The 25050-nt window shown below is 46.5% G+C and overlaps 1 protein-coding gene across 2 annotated transcripts in view; it reads right to left on the bottom strand.

Moving 5' to 3' along the window:
* Positions 1-25050, bottom strand: part of NBAS (NBAS subunit of NRZ tethering complex) — a 760680-nt gene that overhangs the window by 563586 nt on the left and 172044 nt on the right. For both annotated transcript variants that reach the window (XM_073674140.1, XM_073674141.1), the window contains exons 23-25: positions 8365-8518; positions 5829-6014; positions 1038-1211 (exon numbers count right to left, since the gene is read on the bottom strand). In XM_073674140.1, coding sequence (XP_073530241.1) covers positions 1038-1211; positions 5829-6014; positions 8365-8518 — 514 coding nt within the window. The remainder of the gene's footprint in view (positions 1-1037; positions 1212-5828; positions 6015-8364; positions 8519-25050) is intronic.

Here is a 25050-nt window from a genome sequence, read left to right as displayed (position 1 = left end):
CTCCCTACAACGCCTGGGCATGCTCCTGATGAGGTTGCGGATGGTCTCCTGTGGGATCTCCTCCCAGACCTGGACTAAAGCATCCGCCAACTCCTGGACAGTCTGTGGTGCAACGTGACGTTGGTGGATGGAGCGAGACATGATGTCCCAGATGTTCTCGATTGGATTTAGGTCTGGGGAACGGGCGGGCCAGGGCAAAGGATCAATCATAAACACACACACACATATACGCGCACACACACACATATACACGCACACACACACATACGCGCACACACACACATATACGCACACACACACGCACACACGCGCACACACACACACGCACACACACACACGCACACACACACACGCACACACACACACGCACACACACACACGCACACACACATACGCACACACACATACGCACACACACATACGCACACACACACACGCACACACACACACGCACACACACACACGCACACACACACACGCACACACACATACGCACACACACATACGCACACACACATACGCACACACACACACATACGCACACACACATACGCACACACACTTAGCTACAGGCTTTGTAAGCAAATGAAAACTATTACAAGTGAGCCATATTTGTAGATCTGGAAGATACAAACATAATAATGATGTTCGACTTTTCGCACAAGTATAAAATATTTAAAAAGCTAAAATTATTTACACGCCGCTGAATAGCTGTACAATTACTGGATATTTCCGCTTAGCAGTAGATGGCGGTGACATAAGGTCCCGGCTGCCTAATATTTTTTTTTGCATTTTTCGGCTCAGTCCTCATTGCGGTGTTTGTATTATTTTGCATGCGGTGACAGAACTAAGTGATTTTCCTCTTCTTAAACACTGCAAACACTGTTTCAACAAATAAGTCACCGAGAAATTCATGAATAGAAATGAGCAGCAGAATCTCCGGCCTGTCAGACCCAAGAAAGCTCTAACGTCCGGATCGGCGAGAACAGTGTCATGAAGCGAAGCGGAGAGATAAAAGCGGAGGAGCGCCGGCTTACATCGGGTTTGGAATGCTGAAAAATCTTCAGAGGGAATTTAAGGTCGTCCTTAGCCAGGGTGACGATGTATCCTTTCAGCAGAGAGTTGGCCGCTCCGGGGGTCTGGGCCTCGCAGCGATGGAGGAAAGGAACCATCCACTGGTAGGCGTTCTTCACGTAGTGTTCTTCTGAAGACTGGAAAATCAAAAACATTAAAAGGGTTATGGGGGCTCTCTGGCATTCAGACGTCCAGGTTTTCCCTAGGTGTTCTAGCAGAGTTTTCCATGAATATTACATGAACCAATTGTAGTCTATTAATACACCAGAGTGTGAGGACCCCCTTAAGGGACGAAAAATTCTAAGCATATTACTCAAAGGGTAAATAGACCCTATTTAAGGGACATGCTAAAAAGTAACTTAATTTTTTTTAAAAAAGTCGTCAATATTTAAAACTACTATAGTGGCCCTGTATTATTCAGTTATTGTAGTTACTGATCAGTATAGCTCTGGCCCTATGAGGAAGCCTGTATAGGCGAAACTAGTTGGGGGAGCTATATACAAGTGCTTCTCACTAAATTAGAATATCATCAAAAAGTTAATTTATTTCAGTTCTTCAGTACAAAAAGTGAAACTCATTATAGTCATTACAAACAGAGTGATCTATTTCAAGTGTTTATTTCTGTTAATGTTGATGATTATGGCTTACAGCCAATGAAAACACAAAAGTCATTATCTCAGTAAATTAGAATACTTTATAACAGCTTGAAAAATGTTTTTAAAATCCGAAATGTTGGCCTACTGCAATGTATGTTCAGTAAATGCCCTCAATACTTGGTCGGGGCTCCTTTTACATCAATTACTGCATCAATGCGGCGTGGCATGGAGGCGATCAGCCTGTGGCCCTGCTGAGGTGTTATGGAAGCCCAGGTGGCTTTGATAGCAGCCTTCAGCTCGTCTGCATTGTTGGGTCTGGTGTCTCTCATCTTCCTCTTGACAATACCCCATAGATTCTCTATAATAGATTCTCTATGGGGTTAAGGTCAGGCGAGTTTCCTGGCCAATCAAGCACAGTGATACTGTTGTGTGTAAACCAGGTATTGGTACTTTTGGCAGTGTGGACAGGTGCCAAGTCCTGCTGGAGAATGAAATTTCCATCTCCAAAAAGCTTGTCGGCAGAGGGAAGCATGAAGTGCTCTAAAATTTCCTGGTTGACGGCTGCGCTGACTTTGGTCTTGATAAAACACAGTGCACCTACACCAGCAGATGACACGGCTCCCCAAACCATCACCGATTGTGGAAACTTCACACTAGACCTCAAGCAGCTTGGATTGTGGCCTCTCCACTCTTCCTCCAGACTCTGGGACCTTGATTTCCAAATGAAATGCAAAATTTACTTTCATCTGAAAACAAAACCTTGGACCACTGAGCAACAGTCCAGGTCTTTTTCTCCTTGACCCAGGTAAGATGCTTCTGGCGTTATCTATTGGTCATGAGTGGCTTGACACAAGGAATGTGACACTTGTAGGCCATGTCCTGGATACGTCTGTGTGTGGTGGTTCTAGAAGCAATGACTCCAGCAGCAGTCCACTCCTTGTGAATCTCCCCCACATTTTTGAATGGCCTTTTCTTAATCCTTTCAAGGTTGTGGTTATCCTGGTTGCTTGTGCACCTTTTTCTACCACACTTTTTCCTTCCACTCAACTTTCCATTAATATGCTTGGATACAGCACTCTGAACAACCAGCTTCTTTAGCAATGACCTTTTGTGGCTTACTCTCCTTGTGGAGTGTGTCAATGACTGCCTTCTGGACATCTGTCAAGTCAGCAGTCTTCCCCATGATTGTGGAGCCTACTGAAACAGACTAAGGGACCTTTTTAAATGCATCGGAAGCCTTTGCAGGTGTTTTTTGTTAATTATTTTAAGTTACTGAGATAATGACTTTTGTGTTTTCATTGGCTGTAAGCCATAATCATCAACATTAACAGAAATAAACACTTGAAATAGATCACTCTGTAATGACTCTATATATTATATGAGGTTCACTTTTTGTATTGAAGAACTGAAATAAAGTAACTTTTTGAGGATATTCTAATTTAGTGAGATGCACTTGTATGTGTGCTTTTTAGTTTCTTTAGAGATACCTGTAGGAAAGAGAATTGAATATATTCAGAAAGTGCTACATAAAGCCATGGGCTGCAGCCATAATCTATGTCTGAAAATATAGAAAGGTTGGCTGGAGAGGGGTTCCGATGTCAAGAAACCCCCCTATACATCGGAATAATACAGGTACACAATAGTAGTTTTAAGCATAAAATGTGTGTGCGCGCGCCTATGTGTGCGTGTCTAAATATGTATGTATGTGTGTGTGTATATGTATGTATGTATGTGTGTGTGTGTGTGTGTGTGTGTGTGTGTGTGTGTGTGTGTGTGTGTGTATGTATGTATGTATGCATGCATGCATGCATAGGTGTATGTATGTGTGTGTATATGTATAGGTGTGTGTGTGTGTGTGTGTGCGTATGTGTGCATGTATGTGTGTGTGTGTTTATGTATGTGTGCGTATAGCTGTATGTGTGTATGTATGTGTGTGTGTGTGTGCGCATGTATGTGTGTGTATGTATATGTGTGTACAGTACAGACCAAAAGTTTGGACACACCTCATTTAAAGATTTTTCTGTATTTTCATGACTATGAAAATTGTACATTCACACTGAAGGCATCAAAACTATGAATTATTACATGAGGAATTATATACTTAACAAAAAAGTATGAAACAACTGAAAATATGTCTTATATTCAAGGTTCTTCTTGCTTTGATGACTGCTTTGCACACTCTTGGCATTCTCTTGATGAGCTTCAAGAGGTAGTCACCGGAAATGGTCTTCCAACAATCTTGAAGGAGTTCCCAGAGATGCTTAGCACTTGTTGGCCCTTTTGCCTTCACTGTGCGGTCCAGCTCACCCCAAACCATCTCGATTGGGTTCAGGTCTGGTGACTGTGGAGGCCAGGTCATCTGGCGTAGCACCCCATCACTCTCCTTCTTGGTCAAATAGCCCTTACACAGCATGGAGGTGTGTTTGGGGTCATTGTCCTGTTGAAAAATAAATGATGGTCCAACTAAACGCAAACCGGATGGAATAGCATGCCGCTGCTAGATGCTGTGGTAGCCATGCTGGTTCAGTATGCCTTCAATTTTGACACGGTGGTTGGAACCAAAGATCTCAAATTTGGACTCATCAGACCAAAACACAGATTTCCACTGGTCTAATGTCCATTCCTTATGTTCTTTAGCCCAAACAAGTCTCTTCTGCTTGTTGCCTGTCCTTAGCAGTGGTTTCCTAGCACCTATTTTACCATGAAGGCCTGCTGCACAAAGTCTCCTCTTAACAGTTGTTGTAGAGATGTGTCTGCTGCTAGAACTGTGTGTGGCATTGACCTGGTCTCTAATCTGAGCTGCTGTTAACCTGCGATTTCTGAGGCTGGTGACTCGGATAAACTTATCCTCAGAAGCAGAGGTGACTCTTGGTCTTCCTTTCCTGGGGCGGTCCTCATGTGAGCCAGTTTCTTTGTAGCGCTTGATGGTTTTTGCAACTGCACTTAGTGACACTTTCAAAGTTTTCCCAATTTTTCGGACTGACCGACCTTCATTTCGTAAAGTGATGATGGCCACTCGTTTTTCTTTACTTAGCTGATTTTTTCTTGCCATAATACAAATTCTAACAGTCTATTCAGTAGGACTATCAGATGTATCCCCAAGACTTGTGCTCAACACAACTGATGGTCCCAACCCCATTTATAAGGCAAGAAATCCCACTTATTAAACCTGACAGGGCACACCTGTGATGTGAATACCATTTCCGGTGCTACCTCTTGAAGCTCATCAAGAGAATGCCAAGAGTGTGCAAAGCAGTCATCAAAGCAAAAGGTGGCTACTTTGAAGAACCTAGAATATAAGACATATTTTCAGTTGTTTCACACTTTTTTGTTAAGTATATAATTCCACATGTGTTAATTCATAGTTTTGATGCCTTCCATGTGAATGTGCAATTTTCATAGTCATGAAAATACAGAAAAATCTTTAAATGAGGTGTGTCCAAGTTTTTGGTCTGTAGTGTGTGTGTGTGTGTGTGTGTGGGTGTGGGTGTGGGTGTGGGTGTGGGTGTGGGTGTGGGTGTGGTGTGGTGTGGTGTGGGTGTATGCGTGTATGCATGCGTGTGTGTGTATGCGTATGCGTATGCGTATGTGTATGTATATATAAAAAAAAAATTAGTGACCCATCACTTTTGTCCCTTTGATTTAAGGAAACATTGGGGGTCTCGGCATCTAGACACATATGTATCCAGAAATATCATTATGATTATTGACCCTCATTTAATGATTTATCACCAGTCTGTAGATGTCCTTTTTATTAAATAAAAAATTGGCTGTCCCAGACTGGTGACTTTTGGAAATAAATGAAGTGCGCAGAAGTAACCCAAATGCCCTTGAATTGCTATGAAGTCTAGTCCAAACCTCTGGCATGCAGAGCGGTATCCCACAACCATCCATGGCAGATCTCGTGGTAATAGAGTAAGATCTCGCTCTTTCACGGCAAGCATGGAGGTTTGTTGCTTCCTCCCATTCTGCATTCCAGAATAGCAAAACTCAGAAATTTGGACCCAACTTTAGCTTTTTTGGGAGGACACTGGGGTCACTTATGACAATTTATTTCAAAGGAAAATCACCAGTCTGGGGCTAAATATTCTAAACTCAAAATCCCACTCTGATAGGATGTCCTTGGAGCAGAACATACAATGGTGCAGCAGAACCTACGTTTTCCATAAGAAGCCGCAGTTTCTCAATGTCCTTGATCTGGTGCAGGTCTTTGAGCGTTAAGGACACATCACAGTTGGCCTCGTACACAAGAGTCTCCAATGTGACCAGATCATTACAAAGCAGCTCCAAACCAGGAACGTTCTTCTCTTTTCCCAGTCGTACCAATGAAAGCGCGCCATCCACCTAAAATTCAGTAAAAGTGACACACGGCAAGTTAAAAATGTCATTACTAGTTCTAGGGACTGATCAGAGACCAAATAATTGTGGAGGACCATAGAAAAGATTGACATGGCCTAAATCAGGGGCTCAGTTGGGATCTTTTACATGTTATGGATCTTTGGATGGCAGAAATCCAATTAGAGGAGAGCCATGGTCAACGAATGCAGTAAATCTTAACGGAATAGTGGTCTAAAGATTGTATAAAAACTCTATTTTGAGATTTTCCCAGTACATTCAGTTTGGAAGACATTATACAAAAGTACTGAGCAGTGTAGCTGTGAATCCAGTTTAAGGGTAAGAATAATGGTTACTAGAAAGCAACTGCACCATCGGGGTGTGTCTGTACCTCTCTTTGTTCCACTCTACTCCCCCATTCCACTTCCATGGCATCTACATAGACTTCAATATACAGCTGTAACCTGATCCTTCAGTCAGCTGGACAATCTGTCTAGTTTTGAACAAAAAGTATTTTAGCCGATTTCAAGGTAAATGATCAAATCGGGAAGCAGATGCAAGGTGAAGTGACACGTAGGAAGAGAAAGAAGAGTATTACTCTCATAATACATATTTATACTTTTATATTCGTCTGAACGATTAATTTATGCAAAATGTGTAACGACATTTAAAGATAAGACAAATTATGTATATTTATGGATCCAATATAACTAAACTGAGAAAATGATCCAAGTTTGTAAATAGTCATGACAAACATTATACTACCATTAGGTGTTTTCTGCTCCTGTAATCTCAGGGGGAATATATCTCCTTGTGAAGAGTGATATGCCTGGCAAGCCAGTGTAAGGAGGCTTATAGGCCATGCAATGCTCCTCTGGGAAAGTAAATATGCAAATTGTCACTTCAGACAGGAAGAGGACTTGAACTCTAGTGCCACCTATTGGAAGTAGCAACCCTGAAAGTCAATATCGACCCATTAACGAGCCTTCCCACATGACATAGGATAAAAGCCAAACCAGATACTGTATTTCCTTACACCACTTTTGGGGGGGTGCCCCTCCTCAGTGCAAAGAATAAAATCTGATTTCACTGTGTGATAGGTCTCTGCAAGGGGTCTCTCCTTGTGGAGGGTGACTAGCCCGGATTGCTTCTTCCAATTAATGGCAGTAGACATCAAGTCCTCTACCTCTATGAAGAGGCAATTTGCATATTTAAATTTCCCAAAGGAGAATTGCATGGCTCATAAGCCTCCTTACACAGGTATGTCAGATATGTCACTTGCCACAAAGAGCAATTTAACCCCTTATATTCCAGTCATAAGCCTCTCATACAGCCAAATCAGAAGTATTGCTTCGCACTGAGGAGGGGCAAACACCCCAAAACATGTTCCTGCATACAGAGTATCAGTTTTGGCTTTTATCCCAAGACACATGGCAAGGTTCATTAAAATGGTCAGAATTGACTTTTAGGATTTTTTCTACCAATAGGTTGCACTAGAGTTTAAGTCTGCTCTAGTTAAACAGTCCAGCGGCCAGGTCAGCATCCCCGGGAGCAGGGGAATAGAGTGGAACAAGGAGGGGCACAGACACACACAGATGCTGCAGCTGCTTTCTAGAAAGCTGCAAAAATGCTGCAATATTTCAAGCAGTCAAACTGTGAGGAATCAGCCGCTAAGCTTTCATTTTTTTATTTTTTTTTTTTTTTTTTTTTTTACACTTTTTGGAAATTAAACATTTTTTCTGCTGTAAAGGATTTAGGCGTGTTTTTTTTTTTTTTTTTTTTTAAAGTAGAAACCCTTCAAGAATCAGCTTAATTTGCCATATAGACAAAAAAAAAAAAGAGCACTATAGGCATATGAGTTGGAGGCTTACTCAAATAATATTAAAGGCGTTTTTTCAAGTGGATTTTAAAGCAGAATCAGCTCAGAAATCCACATAAAAAAAAAAAACAACTCTGTGTGACCATACCCAAACAGAAGTGAATAGAATTTTAGTTCTGGTGGCCAATTACTACAGATCGGCATGTACTCTGAGTGGGGCTGCTGGCCAGAAATAATTTACACCAAGACCCAATAAACTGCTGCTTAATGGAGCCGCCCATCAGACTTGTTCACATGTGTTGGATTTGTGTCATGTAGGTTACTACAAGCAAAATCTGAGCGATTTCTGCCAAGATCTGCAGGTTTCTGCCCATTTCCAAAGACCTAGCGAGTACTTATGGCTCCCAATCCGGCAGAACCGGTCAGTAGATGGTGGGAAGAGGTTTCTGGTATCAGGAGAAAAGATGATCAACGTTTCGCAAGTAGAAGAGCCTTCCTCACAAAGATTGTAACTAGGTTTCAGAGACGGAAGCGGTTTACCTGTCTGGCGTAATCCTCCATCCCCTCGGCTCTGTGCCAGTACCAGTTCTTCACGATATCGATGGATAAACAGTCTGTTCTGTACAGCAGAAGTTCTGACTGCTCCTCGTACAGAAACTCGGCCAGATCCGGAGAACTGGGCTCCACCTGTAACCTGAAGAGGATGATGGAGAGAAACGTGCAGAATAAACATGGCACCTGGAAATCGTATCATGTATGTAACTGCAAAGCTTCCGATCCCAAATTATCCAGGTGTTTACTGCACCTTATACTAGTGCAAACACGATCCCGCAGGATATTACACATTTGCCAACACTTTTAATTAAATAAATTCATCTTAAGCTAAAATGAATACTTTTCCAATTGGGTTTCATTAAAAATGTTGCATTCTTTGGCTCTTACATGTTATTTTGTTATATATAATTAGCAGAGGGTAAAACAATGTGTCTCTATTATAACCTTAATTAAAACCGCTTGGTGCTGGACAATACTGTACACAAAGCACATAAAAGTCACACACGGTGTACTAAATGGAAAAATACAAATGCTAGGTCAGCCTAGATGAGACTGACCTAACTAGCATGAGTGGTATTTATTGCATATAATGGAACCCCCAGCAAAATGAGGCCCCCCAAACAAAAATGTGTCAACGGTGGTCGTGAAAGACATTAATAATGTGGAAGTCACGTGACATGTAACCACCATAGATTTACTAGAATTGCGAAAAATAGGCAATAGGTTCTGCGCATGCGCGAGCACGGATCCCATAGTCCTCTCGTGCGCGCGCACCTGCTCAGACCAAAAGCGACTATATCTCGGAGCACTAGAAATGGAAACAGCTCCAACCATAAACATAGACCGCCTAAGGACAAAAAACCTTATAGGGCAGTACTAATGGGTATATAGATGATCATATCCGCCCATGTGGGCCTGTTATAATGATCATATGCCACGGGAAAGAGGTCAAAGCCTGGACACGGTAGAGAGACATCCAACGTTAGGGACCATAAAAAAAGAAAAACAGAAAAAACTGAGAAACCAGGGAGGTCATCCACACCGGATACCAAGAGAGTATGATTCAAAATACATAACTTAGGAATAAAAAAACATATTAAGGGTCCCTGAGCTCGCATGACACAACAGTAAAGTGACACGACAGGTGGGAACCCTTAATATTTGTTTTTTATTCCTAAGTTATGTATTTTGAATCATACTCTCTTGGTATCCGGTGTGGATGACCTCCCTGGTTTCTCATTTTTTTCTGTTTTTCTTTCTTATGGTCCCTAACGTTGAATGTCTCTCTACCGTGTCCAGGCACTGACCTCTTTCCCGTGGCATATGATCATTATAATATATATAATCTATATACCCATTAGTACTGTCCTATAAGGTTGTTTGTCCTTAGGCGGTCTATGTATATGGTTGGAGCGGTTTCCATGGCTAGCGCTCTGAGATATAGTCGCTTTTGATCTGAGCAGGTGCTCGCGCATGCGCAGAACAATGCGTTCCACGGTGCGGTACAAGGACCGGATGTTATTACACATTAGGCAGGATGTGCGTCACCCAGCTGACACATGACAACCCGGAAGCATGCCGCACGCTGGCGGTCAGCACCTATAAAAGACACAGGCATAATGTTTACCAGCATATGTACCTCTGTGATGACGTAGAACTTTGGGCTATGAATGGGCTATGCACTCCCCTGGAGATAAAAGGAGAAACGCGTCGGGAGCCCGCCTTTAAAGCAGGAGCACTGCTAACAATATAGGGAAGATAAGTAGATATTTTCTTCCACTAAGCTATGGGTGTCTCCTGCCTATTTTTCACAATTCTAGTAGTTATGTGGATGTACAGCATATTATAAGATGTGGCTGTACCCACTAACATAGATATATTGTTGCTACTCCGTGACCAGGTAGCCTTCAATGTGCACTGGTTTGTTCTTGGTACAATTGGATCTGATGATTTTGTATGGTTCTAGTGGTATATGATATTGCCTGACCACTACCCATCATCATACTCGGATTATCGTTTGGTTTTCGACCGGTGGAGGTATATAGTGCATTGGTCTGTGTGTACTGTGTCTTTAAATCTATGGTGGTTACATGTCACGTGACTTCCACATTATTAACACCTGATGAAGGTGGCTGTGTCCACCGAAACGCGTTGTGTGTATATTAATAAATCAGTCCTTTTAATATTTTTGCCCTGTTATTGGCGTTCTGGTACCGCTATTCATATTCACTGATTCCACATTATTAATGTCTTTCACGACCACCGTTGACACATTTTTGGTTGGGGGGCCTCATTTTGCTGGGGGTTCCATTATATGCAATAAATACCACTCATGCTAGTTAGGTCAGTCTCATCTAGGCTGATCTAGCATTTGTATTTTTCCATTTAGTACACCGTGTGTGACTTTTATGTGCTTTGTGTCCAGTATTGTCCAGCACCAAGCGGTTTTAATTAAGATTATAATAGAGACACACTGTTTTACCCTCTGCTAATTATATTCTACTATTGGGTACCACCCTTTTGCTATATATACATGTTATTTTGTTACCCTGAAAATAGCTGGCTGTAGAATGAGTAAACTGATAATCCTCCAGCGAGCTTCCTACCATTCTCTGTACTCTGATTGGATTGTGCAGATTTATGACCACATCAAAGTTGAGCTGAACCTTGATATGGTCATATATTCACTAAGAGAAGACATAAAAAACAGTTAGAAACTCTTTAGAATAAGCTCACTGACAGATTTTCATTTAACTCATTCTACAGTCAGTAATGTTCAGGACAACAAAAGCCTGTAAAAATCAAAAATGGATGCAAAATGTTTAACCCATTTGCGAAAAAAAAAATCCCTTATTTAGCCCAAAAAACACTGCTCAAAAAAATAAAAAGGGAACACTTAACACAATGTAACTCCAAGTCAATAATACTTCTGTGAAATCTACCTGTCCAGTTATAAAGCAACACTGATTATGAGTCAATTTCTCCTGCTGTTGTGCAAATGGAACAGACAACTGATAGAAATGATAGGCAGTTAGTAAAACACCCCTATAAAGGAGCGGTTCTGCAGGTTGTTACCACAGACCATTTCTTTGTTCTCATGCTTTTTGGTTGTTGTTTTGGTTACTTTTGCATTTTGTCATTGCCTTCACCCCTAGAGGTACAGCAGGATGAGGTGGTGTGTACAACTCACAGAAGTTGCTCAGGTAGTGCAGATCATCCAGGATGGCACATCAGTGCGAGCTGTGGCAAGAAGGTTTGCTGTGTCTGACAGCGTAGTGTCCAGAGGCTGGAGGCGCTACCAGGAGACAGGCCAGTACACCAGGAGACAGGCCAGTACACCAGGAGACGTGGAGGGGGCCGTAGACGGGCAACAACGCAGCAGCAGGACCGCTACCTCCGTCTTTGTGCAAGGAGGAACAGGAGGAGCTCTGCCAGAACCCTGCAAAATGACCTCCAACAGGACACAAATGTGCATGTGTCTGCACAAACGGTTAGAAACCGACTCAATGAGGGTGGTATGAGGGCCCGACGTCCACAGATGGGGTTGTGCTTACAGCCCAACACCGTGCAGGATGCTTGGCATTTGCCACAGAACACCAGGATTGGCAAAGTCGCCACTGGCGCCCTGTGCTCTTCACAGATGAAAGCAGGTTCACACTGAGCACATGTGACACACGTGACAGAGTCTGGAAACGCTGTGGAGAGCGATCTGCTGCCTGCAACATCCTTCAGCACGACCAGTTTGGCAGTGGGTCAGTAATGGTGTGGGGTGGCATTTCTTTCGATGGCTGCACAGCCCTCCATGTGCTCACCAGAGGTAGCCTGACTGCCATTAGGTACCGAGGTGAGATCCTCAGACCCCATGTGAGACCATATGCTGGTGCGGTTGGCCCTGGGTTCCTCCTAATCCAGGACAATGCCAGACCTCATGTGGCTGGAGTGTGTCAGCAGTTCCTGCAAGATGAAGGCATTGAAGCTATGGACTGGCCCGCCCGTTCCCCAGACCTGAATCTGATTGAGCACATCTGGGACATCATGTCTCGCTCCATCCACCAACGTCACGTTGCACCACAGACTGTCCAGGAGTTGGTGGATGCTTTAGTCCAGGTCTGGGAGGAGATCCCACAGGAGACCATCCGCAACCTCATCAGGAGCATGCCCAGGCGTTGTAGGGAGGTCATACAGGCACATGGAGGCCACACACACTACTGGGCAGCATTTCCTTGTCTTGAGGCATTTTTACTGAAGTCTGATAAGCCTGTAATTTGATTTTCCACTTTGATTTCGAGTATCTTTTCAAATCCAGACCGCCATGTGATATTAATTTTTATTTACATTGATCATTTATATGTTTTATTGTTCTCAACGCATTTCACTATGTAAAGAATAAAGATTTGCAACTGGAATATCTCATTCAGTGATATCTAGGATGTGGTATTTTAGTGTTCCCTTTATGTTTTTGAGCAGAGTATATGCAATTAAGAAATAAAAAAATACCTCGGCAGGTGGTCATATCCTTTAACAAAATTTCAAAAATCTCAGTCAATATTTGACTGCCAAGTAAGTCTGCAACGCTGTAAAACTTGCTAATAGATTTAAAGGGAATATGTCAGAAGGGTTTTAGTTATCTAATCGGAGAGCAGCATGATGTAGAGACAGAGACAACGATTCCAGTGATGTGTCACTTACGGAGCTGCTTACTGCCGTTTATATAAAATCACCTATTTTATCAGCAGGTGATTATCACTAGAGGACTACTAAACCAGCTGCCATGTAGTCCGACCACGCCCCCACCAGTGATTGGCTGCTTTCTGTGTACACAAGCAGAAAGCTGCCAATCAGTGGTGTGGGCGGGGTTATACAAAAGCTCAGCATTCAGAGAACTGCTATATTTACAGCAGATAAAACAATTACCAAAACAGCAGAAAGTAGTCCTGTAAGTGACAACACTGATATCAAGTATCTTCTCCTACATCATGCTGCTCTCAGATGAGGTAGTAAAAACCTGCTGACAGATTCCCTTTAAGTCCCACATAATTCTAAATAAGTACAAACTAGTATTGAATTCCAGAGTCTTTGTTCACAGTTCTAACTGCCCTCAATGGAAACAGTCAACAAGCTTGTCACCAGAAACACCCAAAACATCGCAGCTCCAGAAGGACAAAGTGCAACATGGAGGAGAGCATCAGAATTAGGCAAACTGACACATCACCTATTGTGAATGGTGGATCCTGTGTTATCTACTATATATAGAGGTGTTATCAGTCATTGTACAGGAGGAGGAGGTGAGCTGTGACATCAACTCCACCAGCAGAATAGTGAGTGCAGCTCTGGGATATAATACAGGATGTAACTCAGGATCAGTACAGGATCAGTAATGTAATGCATGTACACAGTGACTCCACCAGCAGAATAGTGAGCGCAGCTCTGGGATATAATACAGGATGTAACTCAGGATCAGTAATGTAATGTATGCACACAGTGACAGCACCAGCAGAATAGAGAGTGCAGCTCTGGAGTATAATACAGGAGGTAACTCAGGATCAGTACAGGATCAGTAATGTAATGTATGTACACAGCGACTGCACCAGCAGAACAGTGAGTGCAGCTCTGGAGTATAATACAGGAGGTAACTCAGGATCAGTAATGTAATGTATGTACACAGTGACTGCACCAGCAGAATAGAGAGTGCAGCTCTGGAGTATAATACAGGAGGTAACTCAGGATCAGTACAGGATCAGTAATGTAATGTACGTACACAGTGACTGCACCAGCAGAATAGTGAGTGCAGCTCTGGAGTATAATACAGGAGGTAACTCAGGATCAGTACAGGATCAGTAATGTAATGTACGTACACAGTGACTGCACCAGCAGAATAGTGAGTGCAGCTCTGGAACATAATACAGGACGTAACTCAGGATCAGTACAGGATCAGTAATGTAATGTATGTACACAGTGACTACACCAGCAGAATAGTGAGTGCAGCTCTGGGATTTAATACAGGATGTAACTCAGGATCAGTACAGGATCAGTAATGTAATGTATGTACACAGTGATTCCACCAGCAGAATAGTGAGTGCAGCTCTGGAACATAATACAGGATGTAACTCAGGATCAGTAATGTAATGTATGTACACAGTGACTCCACCAGCAGAATAGTGAGTGCAGCTCTGGGGTATAATACAGGATGTAACTCAGGATCAGTACAGGATCAGTAATGTAATGTATGCATACAGTGACTCCACCAGCAGAATAGTGAGTGCAGCTGTGGAACATAATACAGGATGTAACTCAGGATCAGTACAGGATCAGTAATGTAATGTATGTACACAGTGACTGCACCAGCAGAATAGTGAGTGCAGCTCTGGAACATAATACAGGATGTAACTCAGGATCAGTAATGTAATGTATGTACACAGTGACTCCACCAGCAGAATAGCGAGTGCAGCTCTGGAACATAATACAGGATGTAACTCAGGATCAGTACAGGATCAGTAATGTAATGTATGTACACAGTGACAGCACCAGCAGAATAGTGAGTGCAGCTCTGGAGTATAATACAGGATGTAACTCAGGATCAGTACAGGATCAGTAATGTAATGTATGTACACAGTGACTGCACCAGCAGAATAGTGAGTGCAGCTCTGGAGTATAATACAGGATGTAACTCAGGATCAGTACAGGATCAGTAATGTAATGTATGTACACAGTGACTGCACCAGCAGTATAGTGAGTGCAGCTCTGGAGTATAATACAGGACGTAACTCAGGATCAGTACAGGATCAGTAATGTAATGTATGTACACAGTGACTCCACCAGCAGAATAGTGAGTGCAGCTCTGGGATATAATACAGGATGTAACTCAGGATCAGTACAGGATCAGTAATGTAATGCATGTACACAGTGACTCCACCAGCAGAATAGTGAGTGCAGCTCTGGGATATAATACAGGATGTAACTCAGGATCAGTAATGTAATGTATGCACACAGTGACTCCACCAGCAGAATAGTGAGTGAAGCTCTGGGGAATAATAAAGGATGTAACTCAGGATTGGTACAGGATCAGTAATGTAATGTATGCACACAGTGACAGCACCAGCAGAATAGAGAGTGCAGCTCTGGAGTATAATACAGGAGGTAACTCAGGATCAGTACAGGATCAGTAATGTAATGTACGTACACAGTGACTGCACCAGCAGAATAGTGAGTGCAGCTCTGGAGTATAATACAGGAGGTAACTCAGGATCAGTACAGGATCAGTAATGTAATGTATGTACACAGCGACTGCACCAGCAGAATAGTGAGTGCAGCTCTGGAGTATAATACAGGAGGTAACTCAGGATCAGTAATGTAATGTATGTACACAGTGACTGCACCAGCAGAATAGTGAGTGCAGCTCTGGAGTATAATACAGGAGGTAACTCAGGATCAGTACAGGATCAGTAATGTAATGTACGTACACAGTGACTGTACCAGCAGAATAGTGAGTGCAGCTCTGGAGTATAATACAGGAGGTAACTCAGGATCAGTACAGGATCAGTAATGTAATGTATGTACACAGTGACTGCACCAGCAGAATAGTGAGTGCAGCTCTGGAGTATAATACAGGAGGTAACTCAGGATCAGTACAGGATCAGTAATGTAATGTATGTACACAGTGACTCCACCAGCAGAATAGTGAGTGCAGCTCTGGGGTATAATACAGGATGTACAGTTAGGTCCATATATATTTGGACAGAGACAACATTTTTCTAATTTTGGTTCTAGACATTACCACAATGAATTTTAAACAAAACAATTCAGATGCAGATGAAGTTCAGACTTTCAGCTTTCATTTGAGGGTATCCACATTAAAATTGGATGAAGGGTTTAGGAGTTTCAGCTCCTTAACATGTGCCACCCTGTTTTTAAAGGGACCAAAAGTAATTGGACAATTGACTCCAAGGCTATTTCATGGACTGGTGTGGGCAATCCCTTCGTTATGTCATTCTCAATTAAGCAGATAAAAGGCCTGGAGTTGATGTGAGGTGTGGTGCTTGCATTTGGAAGGTTTTGCTGTGAAGTAAACATGCGGTCAAAGGAGCTCTCCATGCAGGTGAAACAAGCCATCCTTAAGCTGCAAAGACAGAAAAAACCCATCCGAGAAATTGCTACAATATTAGGAGTGGCAAAATCTACAGTTTGGTACATCCTGAGAAAGAAAGAAAGCACTGGTGAACTCATCAATGCAAAAAGACCTGGGCGCCCACGGAAGACAACAGTGGTGGATGATCGCAGAATAATCTCCATGGTGAAGAGAAACCCCTTCACAACAGCCAACCAAGTGAACAACACTCTCCAGGAGGTAGGCGTATCAATATCCAAATCTACCATAAAGAGAAGACTGCATGAAAGTAACTACAGAGGGTTCACTGCACGGTGCAAGCCACTCATAAGCATCAAGAAGAAAAAGGGCTAGACTGGACTTTGCTAAAAAACATCTAAAAAAGCCAGCACAGTTCTGGAAGAACATTCTTTGGACAGATGAAACCAAGATCAACCTCTACCAGAATGATGGAAAGAGAAAAGTATGGCGAAGGCATGGTACAGCTCATGATCCAAAGCATACCACATCATCTGTAAAACACGGCGGAGGCAGTGTGATGGCTTGGGCATGCATGGCTGCCAGTGGCTCTGGGTCACTAGTGTTTATTGATGATGTGACACAGGACAGAAGCAGCCGAATGAATTCTGATGTATTCAGAGCCGTACTGTGTGCTCAGATGCAGCCAAACTGATTGGTCGTCGTTTCATACTAAAGATGGACAATGACCCAAAACATAAAGCCAAAGCAGCCCAGGAGTTTATTAAAGCAAAGAAGTGGAATATTCTTGAATGGCTAAGTCAGTCACCTGATCTCAACCCAATTGAGCATGCATTTCACTTGTTAAAGACTAAACTTCAGACAGAAAGGCCCACAAACAAACAGCAACTGAAAACCACCGCAGTGAAGGCCTGGCAGAGCATCAAAAAGGAGGAAACACAGCGTCTGGTGATGTCCATGAGTTCAAGACTTCAGGCAGTCATTGCCAACAAAGGGTTTTCAACCAAGTACTAGAAATGAACATTTTATTTACAATTATTTAATGTAGCATCGGCGTCTCTGCCCCGTTCTAGGCAGAGACGCCGTCCCTCTCACCTCCCCACTCCTGGCGCGGCGTCCTCCAGCGCTTCTCTCCCCGCTGCTTCCGGCACGCGCTCCTTCCCCGGCAGTGTGCTTAGGGCGCGCGCGCTCCCCCTCTCTTAAAGGGACCGCGCGCGCCGTCCTAAGGAGTCCCCGGCCAATTGCCAGAGGACCTCCCATATAAAAGGCACCTCCTCCAAAATGGAGGTGCCCGAGCAATGTTGTAGCACTGTTCACTACTCTGCTTCAGCCCTCAGGTCCCGTTGCCAGTTTCCTGCCAGATACCTGCCAGATTCCTGCCAGTCTGCTGTCTAATTCATGCCTGATATCCTGCTACCTGCCTGCTAGCCTGAGGTCCGACGGTCTGCCTTCCAACTCCTGTCAGTCTGTCTAAGAACCAGCCTGCCCGCTCACCTGGGAGCGCACATCTTCTACCTGCCTGCTTGCCTGAGGTCCGACGGTCTGCCTTCCAACTCCTGTCAGTCTGTCTAAGAACCAGCTTGCCCGCTCACCTGGGAGCGCTCATCTGCTGCCTGTCAGCTAGCCTACCAGGAGGCTCTGCCGTCACGTGCTGTGACCACCCGCCTGTCCAGAGACTCCTGCCCGCTCACCTGGGAGCGCTCATCTGCTACCTGTCTGTTGGTCTTCCTGAAGGCTCCGCCGTCACATGCTGTGACCACCCGATTATCCAGAGACTCTTGCCTGCTCACCTGGGAGCTCACGTCTATCATCTGCCGCCACAGGTCGTACCAATCCTTTACCCAGAGACTGCCCCGGTCACTTGCCGAGACCTCCTGCGCGTTCATCCACAGACTGCCCCGGTCACTTGCCGTGACCTCCTGCCCGTTCATCCAGAGACTGCCCCGGTCACTTGCCGTGACCTCCTGCCCGTTCATCCAGAGACTGCCCCGGTCACTTGCCGTGACCTCCTGCCCGTTCATCCAGAGACTGCCCCGGTCACTTGCCGTGACCTCCTGCCCGTTCATCCAGAGACTGCCCCGGTCACTTGCCGTGACCTCCTGCCCGTTCATCCAGAGACTGCCCCGGTCACTTGCCGTGACCTCCTGCCCGTTCATCCAGAGACTGCCCCGGTCACTTGCCGTGACCTCCTGTCCGTTCATTCAGTGACTGTCCCAGTCACCTGCTGTGACTGGCTGCCCGTCTACCCTGGTCGCCACCCGCTCCCTTACAAGGACCGCCCCCTTGTATAGTAGCTCAGAGGTTCCGCCTCCCAGACCCGTTACAGTTTGCTCGGGCCATGGAACCCGGTGGCACCCAAGCTCCCTCGCTCTCGGACCTGTGTCATGAACTGTCCCGTCAGAGGTCCCAACAGGAGTCCATCCTGGGTCACCTGCGGAATGTCAATTCTCGCCTGGACACTCTGACTGCTCTGCCTGCAACCACCGCCAGTGCCATGACTCGCAATCCGGCAGCTCCACTGCCCACTAATAACATGGTATCCTACCCCGGACCCCGGCTTTCTGCACCTCCTCGTTTCGGAGGCGACTCCGCCCAGGCTCGGGGCTTCATAAATCAGTGCACCCTGCACTTTGAACTCCTGTCTCACCAGTTTAACTCCGACCGGGCCAAAATTGCCTTCATCATGTCCCATCTCACCGGAGAGGCCCTGGCCTGGCTAAATCCTCTATGGGAGAGAGGAGACCCCCTGGTGTCCGACTTGCCTGCCTTTCTCATGGCTTTCCGGAAAGTCTTCGACGAACCCGGACGGAAGACCTCATCCGCATCATCTCTGCTACGCCTCCGTCAGGGAAGTCTCACCGTGGGCCAATATGCCATATGGTTCCGTACCCTTGCCTCGGAGCTGGCCTGGGATAATGACGCTCTGGTTTCCGTCTTCTGGGAGGGTCTGTCCGGCCGTATTAAAGATGAACTTGCCGGTCGGGACATTCCTACCACTCTCGATGACCTAATAACTCTTGCCACCCGGATTGACCTGCGGTTCCAGGAGCGTGCCAAAGAGGTCACCCGTGAGAGGAGGTTTCCACGTCTAGCTCCTACTTTTCAGAAACCCGTCACTCACTCCGTCTCTCCTCAGCTACACTCTCCTGAGCCTATGCAGGTCGACCAGACCAAGATGGTCGGTTCTCGCCAAGAATCTCGCCGAGCCGAGGGAAGCTGTTTCTATTGTGGCAGTATGAAACACTTCATCCGTTCCTGCCCGGAAAAGCCGGGAAACGCCAGTGTCTAGGACCACTCGGAGAGGTCGTCCTAGACAAAAGTAAGCCCTCTCAGTCTCTGACCTTACCGGTCTCTATTGCTTGGGGAGAAAACAGTCTCTTTGAACTCGCCCATCTGGATTCTGGAGCTGCTGGAAACCTCATCTCTCTGGTAGAGAGATACCATATTCCCACCAAGTCCCTGGCTGAACCATTGTCAGTCGCCTCCGTGGATGGAAGACTTCTCTCGGAGACCATCCTGCTCGTCACCGAACCCATAACCCTGCAGGTGGGAATGCTGCACTCTGAGGAGATCTCATTCCATGTGCTGTCCGGACTTTCTCACTCCCTGTTGCTAGGTCTACCTTGGCTCCAGACACATGAACCCGTATTGAACTGGCGGTCCGGTGAAGTACTCCGATGGGGTCCTGACTGCCATAGGACCTGCCTGGTCCCGGTCCGTCCACTTCGCCCTCAGCCTACTCCAGCTAACTTACCTGGTCTCCTGGCTCCCTACTGGCCCTATGCGGACGTCTTCGGTAAGAAGGAAGCTGAGACGTTGCCACCCCATAGGCCATACGATTGCCCGATCGACCTGGTACCTGGCACCACTCCTCCCCGTGGGCGTATCTACCCGTTGTCTGCAGCCGAGACCCGAGCCATGTCTGAGTACATTGAAGAGAATCTGGCTAGGGGATTTATCAGAAAATCTACCTCCCCGGCTGGAGCCGGATTCTTCTTTGTCAAAAAGAAAGACGGCTCGCTACGTCCCTGTATTGACTACAGAGGACTCAATCTCATCACGGTAAAAAACAAATATCCCCTGCCACTCATCTCCGAATTGTTTGACCGTCTCAAGGGCGCCAGGATCTTCTCCAAGCTGGATCTACGAGGAGCGTATAATCTGGTCCGTATCCGTCAAGGAGACGAGTGGAAGACGGCATTCAATACCCGGGACGGTCACTACGAGTACCTTGTGATGCCCTTCGGTCTCTGTAATGCTCCCGCGGTCTTTCAGGAACTAGTCAACGACATCTTCCGTGACCTCCTGTACTCCTGCGTAGTGGTATACCTGGACGATATCTTGATCTTCTCTCCGGATCTCCCCACACACCGGAGGGATGTTCGTCAGGTCCTGCTTAGGCTTCGGCAGAACCACCTTTACGCCAAATACGAGAAGTGCCTCTTCGATCAGACCTCCCTTCCGTTCTTGGGCTATGTCATCTCCCAAACAGGTCTGCAAATGGATCCCGAGAAGCTCTCTTCCGTTCTAAAATGGCCTCGTCCTGAAGGTTTGAAGGCGATACAGCGATTCCTGGGCTTCGCTAATTATTATCGTCTTTTCATCCCACACTTCTCGTCTCGGACTGCTCCCATATCTGCACTTACCCGTAAGGGGGCTAACCCCAGGACATGGTCTCCTGAAGCCGAGGAGGCCTTCCTTTCCCTAAAGAAAGCCTTCGCCTCTGCTCCCGTCCTGCACCGTCCGGACTGTAATAAACAATTCTACCTGGAGGTTGATGCCTCCTCCTCCGGAGCCGGAGCGGTGCTCACCCAGAAGTCTTCTACCGGGAGAATGGTAACGTGCGGCTTCTTCTCCAAAATCTTCTCCTCGTCGGAGCGCAACTACTCCATTGGAGACCGGGAATTGCTAGCCATCAAATTGGCACTGGGAGAGTGGCGCTATCTGCTTGAAGGGGCTCTCTACCCGGTAATTATCTACACTGATCACAAAAACCTGGCATATCTCCAAAATGCCCAGAGACTCAATCCTCGCCAGGCCCGGTGGTCGTTGTTTTTTGCCCGCTTCGACTTCATTCTTCATTTCCGTCCGGCGGACAAGAACGTCAAAGCCGATGCCTTGTCCCGGTCCTTCTTGTCCTCCGATCAAGAGGAGGAACCTACGCACATCATCGACTCCTCCAAGGAGATGAATGTGGCCCCCTTGGATCTGACTCGTCTTCCACCCGGTAAGACGTTCGTAGCTGTGCCAGATCGGGAGAGGGTTCTTCGCTGGGGACATTCTTCTAAACTAGCTGGCCATGCTGGCCAAAAGACGACCTTCCAACTTATTACCCGGCATTACTGGTGGCCTACCCTGCGTAAGGACGTGGTAGACTTCGTCGCGGCCTGTTCATCCTGTGCCCGTAACAAAGTTCCCCGACATCTACCTGCCGGCCATCTCCTGCCCCTTCCCGTACCTGCTGCTCCTTGGCAACACATCGCTATGGACTTCATCACCGACCTTCCAGTTTCTGCCGGTTGTACTGTCATTTGGGTTGTCGCTGACCGTTTTTCTAAGATGGCCCACTTCATTCCCCTGCCTGGTCTTCCGTCTGCACCTGAGCTGGCTAAAGACTTTATCCGCCACATCTTCCGTCTCCATGGTCTGCCCCTCCACATCGTGTCGGATCGTGGGGTTCAGTTCACCTCTCGCTTCTGGAGAGCCACATGTAAGCTGCTGGACATTACCCTGGATTTCTCCTCCGCTTACCACCCTCAGTCCAATGGTCAAGTGGAGCGGATCAATCAGATCTTGTCCAGCTACCTCCGGCACTTCGTTGATGCTCACCACTCGGACTGGGTGGATCTCCTACCATGGGCCGAGTTCTCTTATAACAACCGTTCTTTATAGTCTGTGGCCAACATCCCCGGATTCCACTTCCTGTCTCCGTTTCTGTGGACAACCCTGCTGCGGAGTCTCTTGTCAGCGAATTTTCTACTATTTGGGAGAGCACCAGGTCCGCTCTTCTTCTCTCCTCTGAGCGGATGAAGAGATATGCTGATAAGAGACGTCTGGATCCGCCCCAATTCCGTCCGGGAGACAAGGTTTGGCTCTCATCCAAACATGTGCGGCTCAAAGTACCCTCCTACAAGTTGGGTCCTCGATTCATCGGCCCCTTCGAAGTCCTCAGGCAAATTAACCCTGTGGCCTACAAATTAAAACTCCCGGCCACCCTACGGATCCCCAACTCCTTCCACGTATCTCTCCTCAAACCCGTTGTCTTTAACTCTTTTTCCAAAAATCCAGGTGCCCCTCCTGCTCCGGTTTCCGCTGATGACATCTTTGAGGTAGAGAGTATTCTGGCCTCCAAGAGGGTAAGAGGAAAAACCTTTTTTCTGGTAGATTGGAAGGGGTTTGGTCCTGAGGAGAGAACTTGGGAACCCAGGGAGAACATCAACGCCCCGCTTCTCCTTGAGAAATTTCTTTCTGACCAAAAAAAGAGGGGGCCTAAAGGGGGGGGGGTACTGTAGCATCGCCGTCTCTGCCCCGTTCTAGGCAGAGACGCCGTCCCTCTCACCTCCCCACTCCTGGCGCGGCGTCCTCCAGCGCTTCTCTCCCCGCTGCTTCCGGCACGCGCTCCTTCCCCGGTAGTGTGCTTAGGGCGCGCGCGCGCTCCCCCTCTCTTAAAGGGACCGCGCGTGCCGTCCTAAGGAGTCCCCGGCCAATTGCCGGAGGACCTCCCATATAAAAGGCACCTCCTCCAAAATGGAGGTGCCCGAGCAATGTTGTAGCACTGTTCACTACTCTGCTTCAGCCCTCAGGTCCTGTTGCCAGTTTCCTGCCAGATACCTGCCAGATTCCTGCCAGTCTGCTGTCTAATTCCAGCCTGATATCCTGCTACCTGCCTGCTAGCCTGAGGTCCGACGGTCTGCCTTCCAACTTCTGTCAGTCTGTCTAAGGACCAGCCTGCCCGCTCACCTGGGAGCGCACATCTTCTACCTGCCTGCTTGCCTGAGGTCTGACAGTCTGCCTTCCAACTCCTGTCAGTCTGTCTAAGGAACAGCTTGCCCGCTCACCTGGGAGCGCTCATCTGCTGCCTGTCTGCTAGCCTACCAGGAGGCTCTGCCGTCACGTGCTGTGACCACCCGCCTGTCCAGAGACTCCTGCCCGCTCACCTGGGAGCGCTCATCTGCTACCTGTCTGTTGGTCTTCCTGGAGGCTCCGCCGTCACATGCTGTGACCACCCGATTATCCAGAGACTCTTGCCTGCTCACCTGGGAGCTCACGTCTATCATCTGCCGCCACAGGTCGTACCAATCCTTTACTCAGAGACTGCCCCGGTCACTTGCCGTGACCTCCTGCGCGTTCATCCAGAGACTGCCCCGGTCACTTGCCATGACCTCCTGCGCGTTCATCCAGAGACTGCCCCGGTCACTTGCCGTGACCTCCTGCCCGTTCATCCAGAGACTGCCCCGGTCACTTGCCGTGACCTCCTGCCCGTTCATCCAGAGACTGCCCCGGTCACTTGCCGTGACCTCCTGCCCGTTCATCCAGAGACTGCCCCGGTCACTTTTCCGTGACCTCCTGCCCGTTCATCCAGAGACTGCCCCGGTCACTTGCCGTGACCTCCTGCCCGTTCATCCAGAGACTGCCCCGGTCACTTGCCGTGACCTCCAGTCCGTTCATTCAGTGACTGTCCCAGTCACCTGCTGTGACTGCCTGCCCGTCTACCCTGGTCGCCACCCGCTCCCTTACAAGGACCGCCCCCTTGTATAGTAGCTCAGAGGTTCCGCCTCCCAGACCCGTTACATTTAATCTGTCCAATTACTTTTGGTCCCTTTAAAAACAGGGTGGCACATGTTAAGGAGCTGAAACTCCTAAACCCTTCATCCAATTTTAATGTGGATACCCTCAAATGAAAGCTGAAAGTCTGAACTTCATCTGCATCTGAATTGTTTTGTTTAAAATTCATTGTGGTAATGTCTAGAACCAAAATTAGAAAAATGTCTCTGTCCAAATATATATGGACCTAACTGTAACTTAGGGTCAATACAGGATCAGTAATGTAATGTATGTACACAGTGACTTCACCAGCAGAATAGCGAGTGCAGCTCTGGAGAATAATACAGGATCAGTAATGTAATGTATGTACACAGTGACTGCACCAGCAGAATAGTGAGTGCAGCTCTGGGGAATAATACAGGATGAAACTCAGGATCAGTACAGGATCAGTAATGTAATGCATGTACACAGTGACTGCACCAGCAGAATAGTGAGTGCAGCTCTAAGGAATAATACAGGATGAAACTCAGGATCAGTAATGTAATGTATGCACACAGTGGCTCCACCAGCAGAATAGTGAGTGCAGCTCTTTGGTATAATACAGGATGTAACTCAGGATCAGTACAGGATCAGTAATGTAATGTATGCACACAGTGACTGCACCAGCAGAATAGTGAGTGCAGCTCTGGGGAATAATACAGGATGTAACTCAGGATCAGTACAGGATCAGTAATGTAATGTATGTACACAGTGACTGCACCAGCAGAATAGTGAGTGCAGCTCTGGGGAATAATACAGGATGAAACTCAGGATCAGTAATGTAA

Source organism: Phyllobates terribilis, unplaced genomic scaffold (assembly GCF_046119375.1).
Source record: "Phyllobates terribilis strain yellow unplaced genomic scaffold, ASM4611937v1 Scaffold_3__8_contigs__length_932513732, whole genome shotgun sequence".
Taxonomy (NCBI): Eukaryota; Metazoa; Chordata; class Amphibia; order Anura; family Dendrobatidae; genus Phyllobates; species Phyllobates terribilis.
The sequence above is the reverse complement of the archived record's forward strand: the minus strand, read 5'-3'. Positions and strand labels throughout refer to the sequence as shown.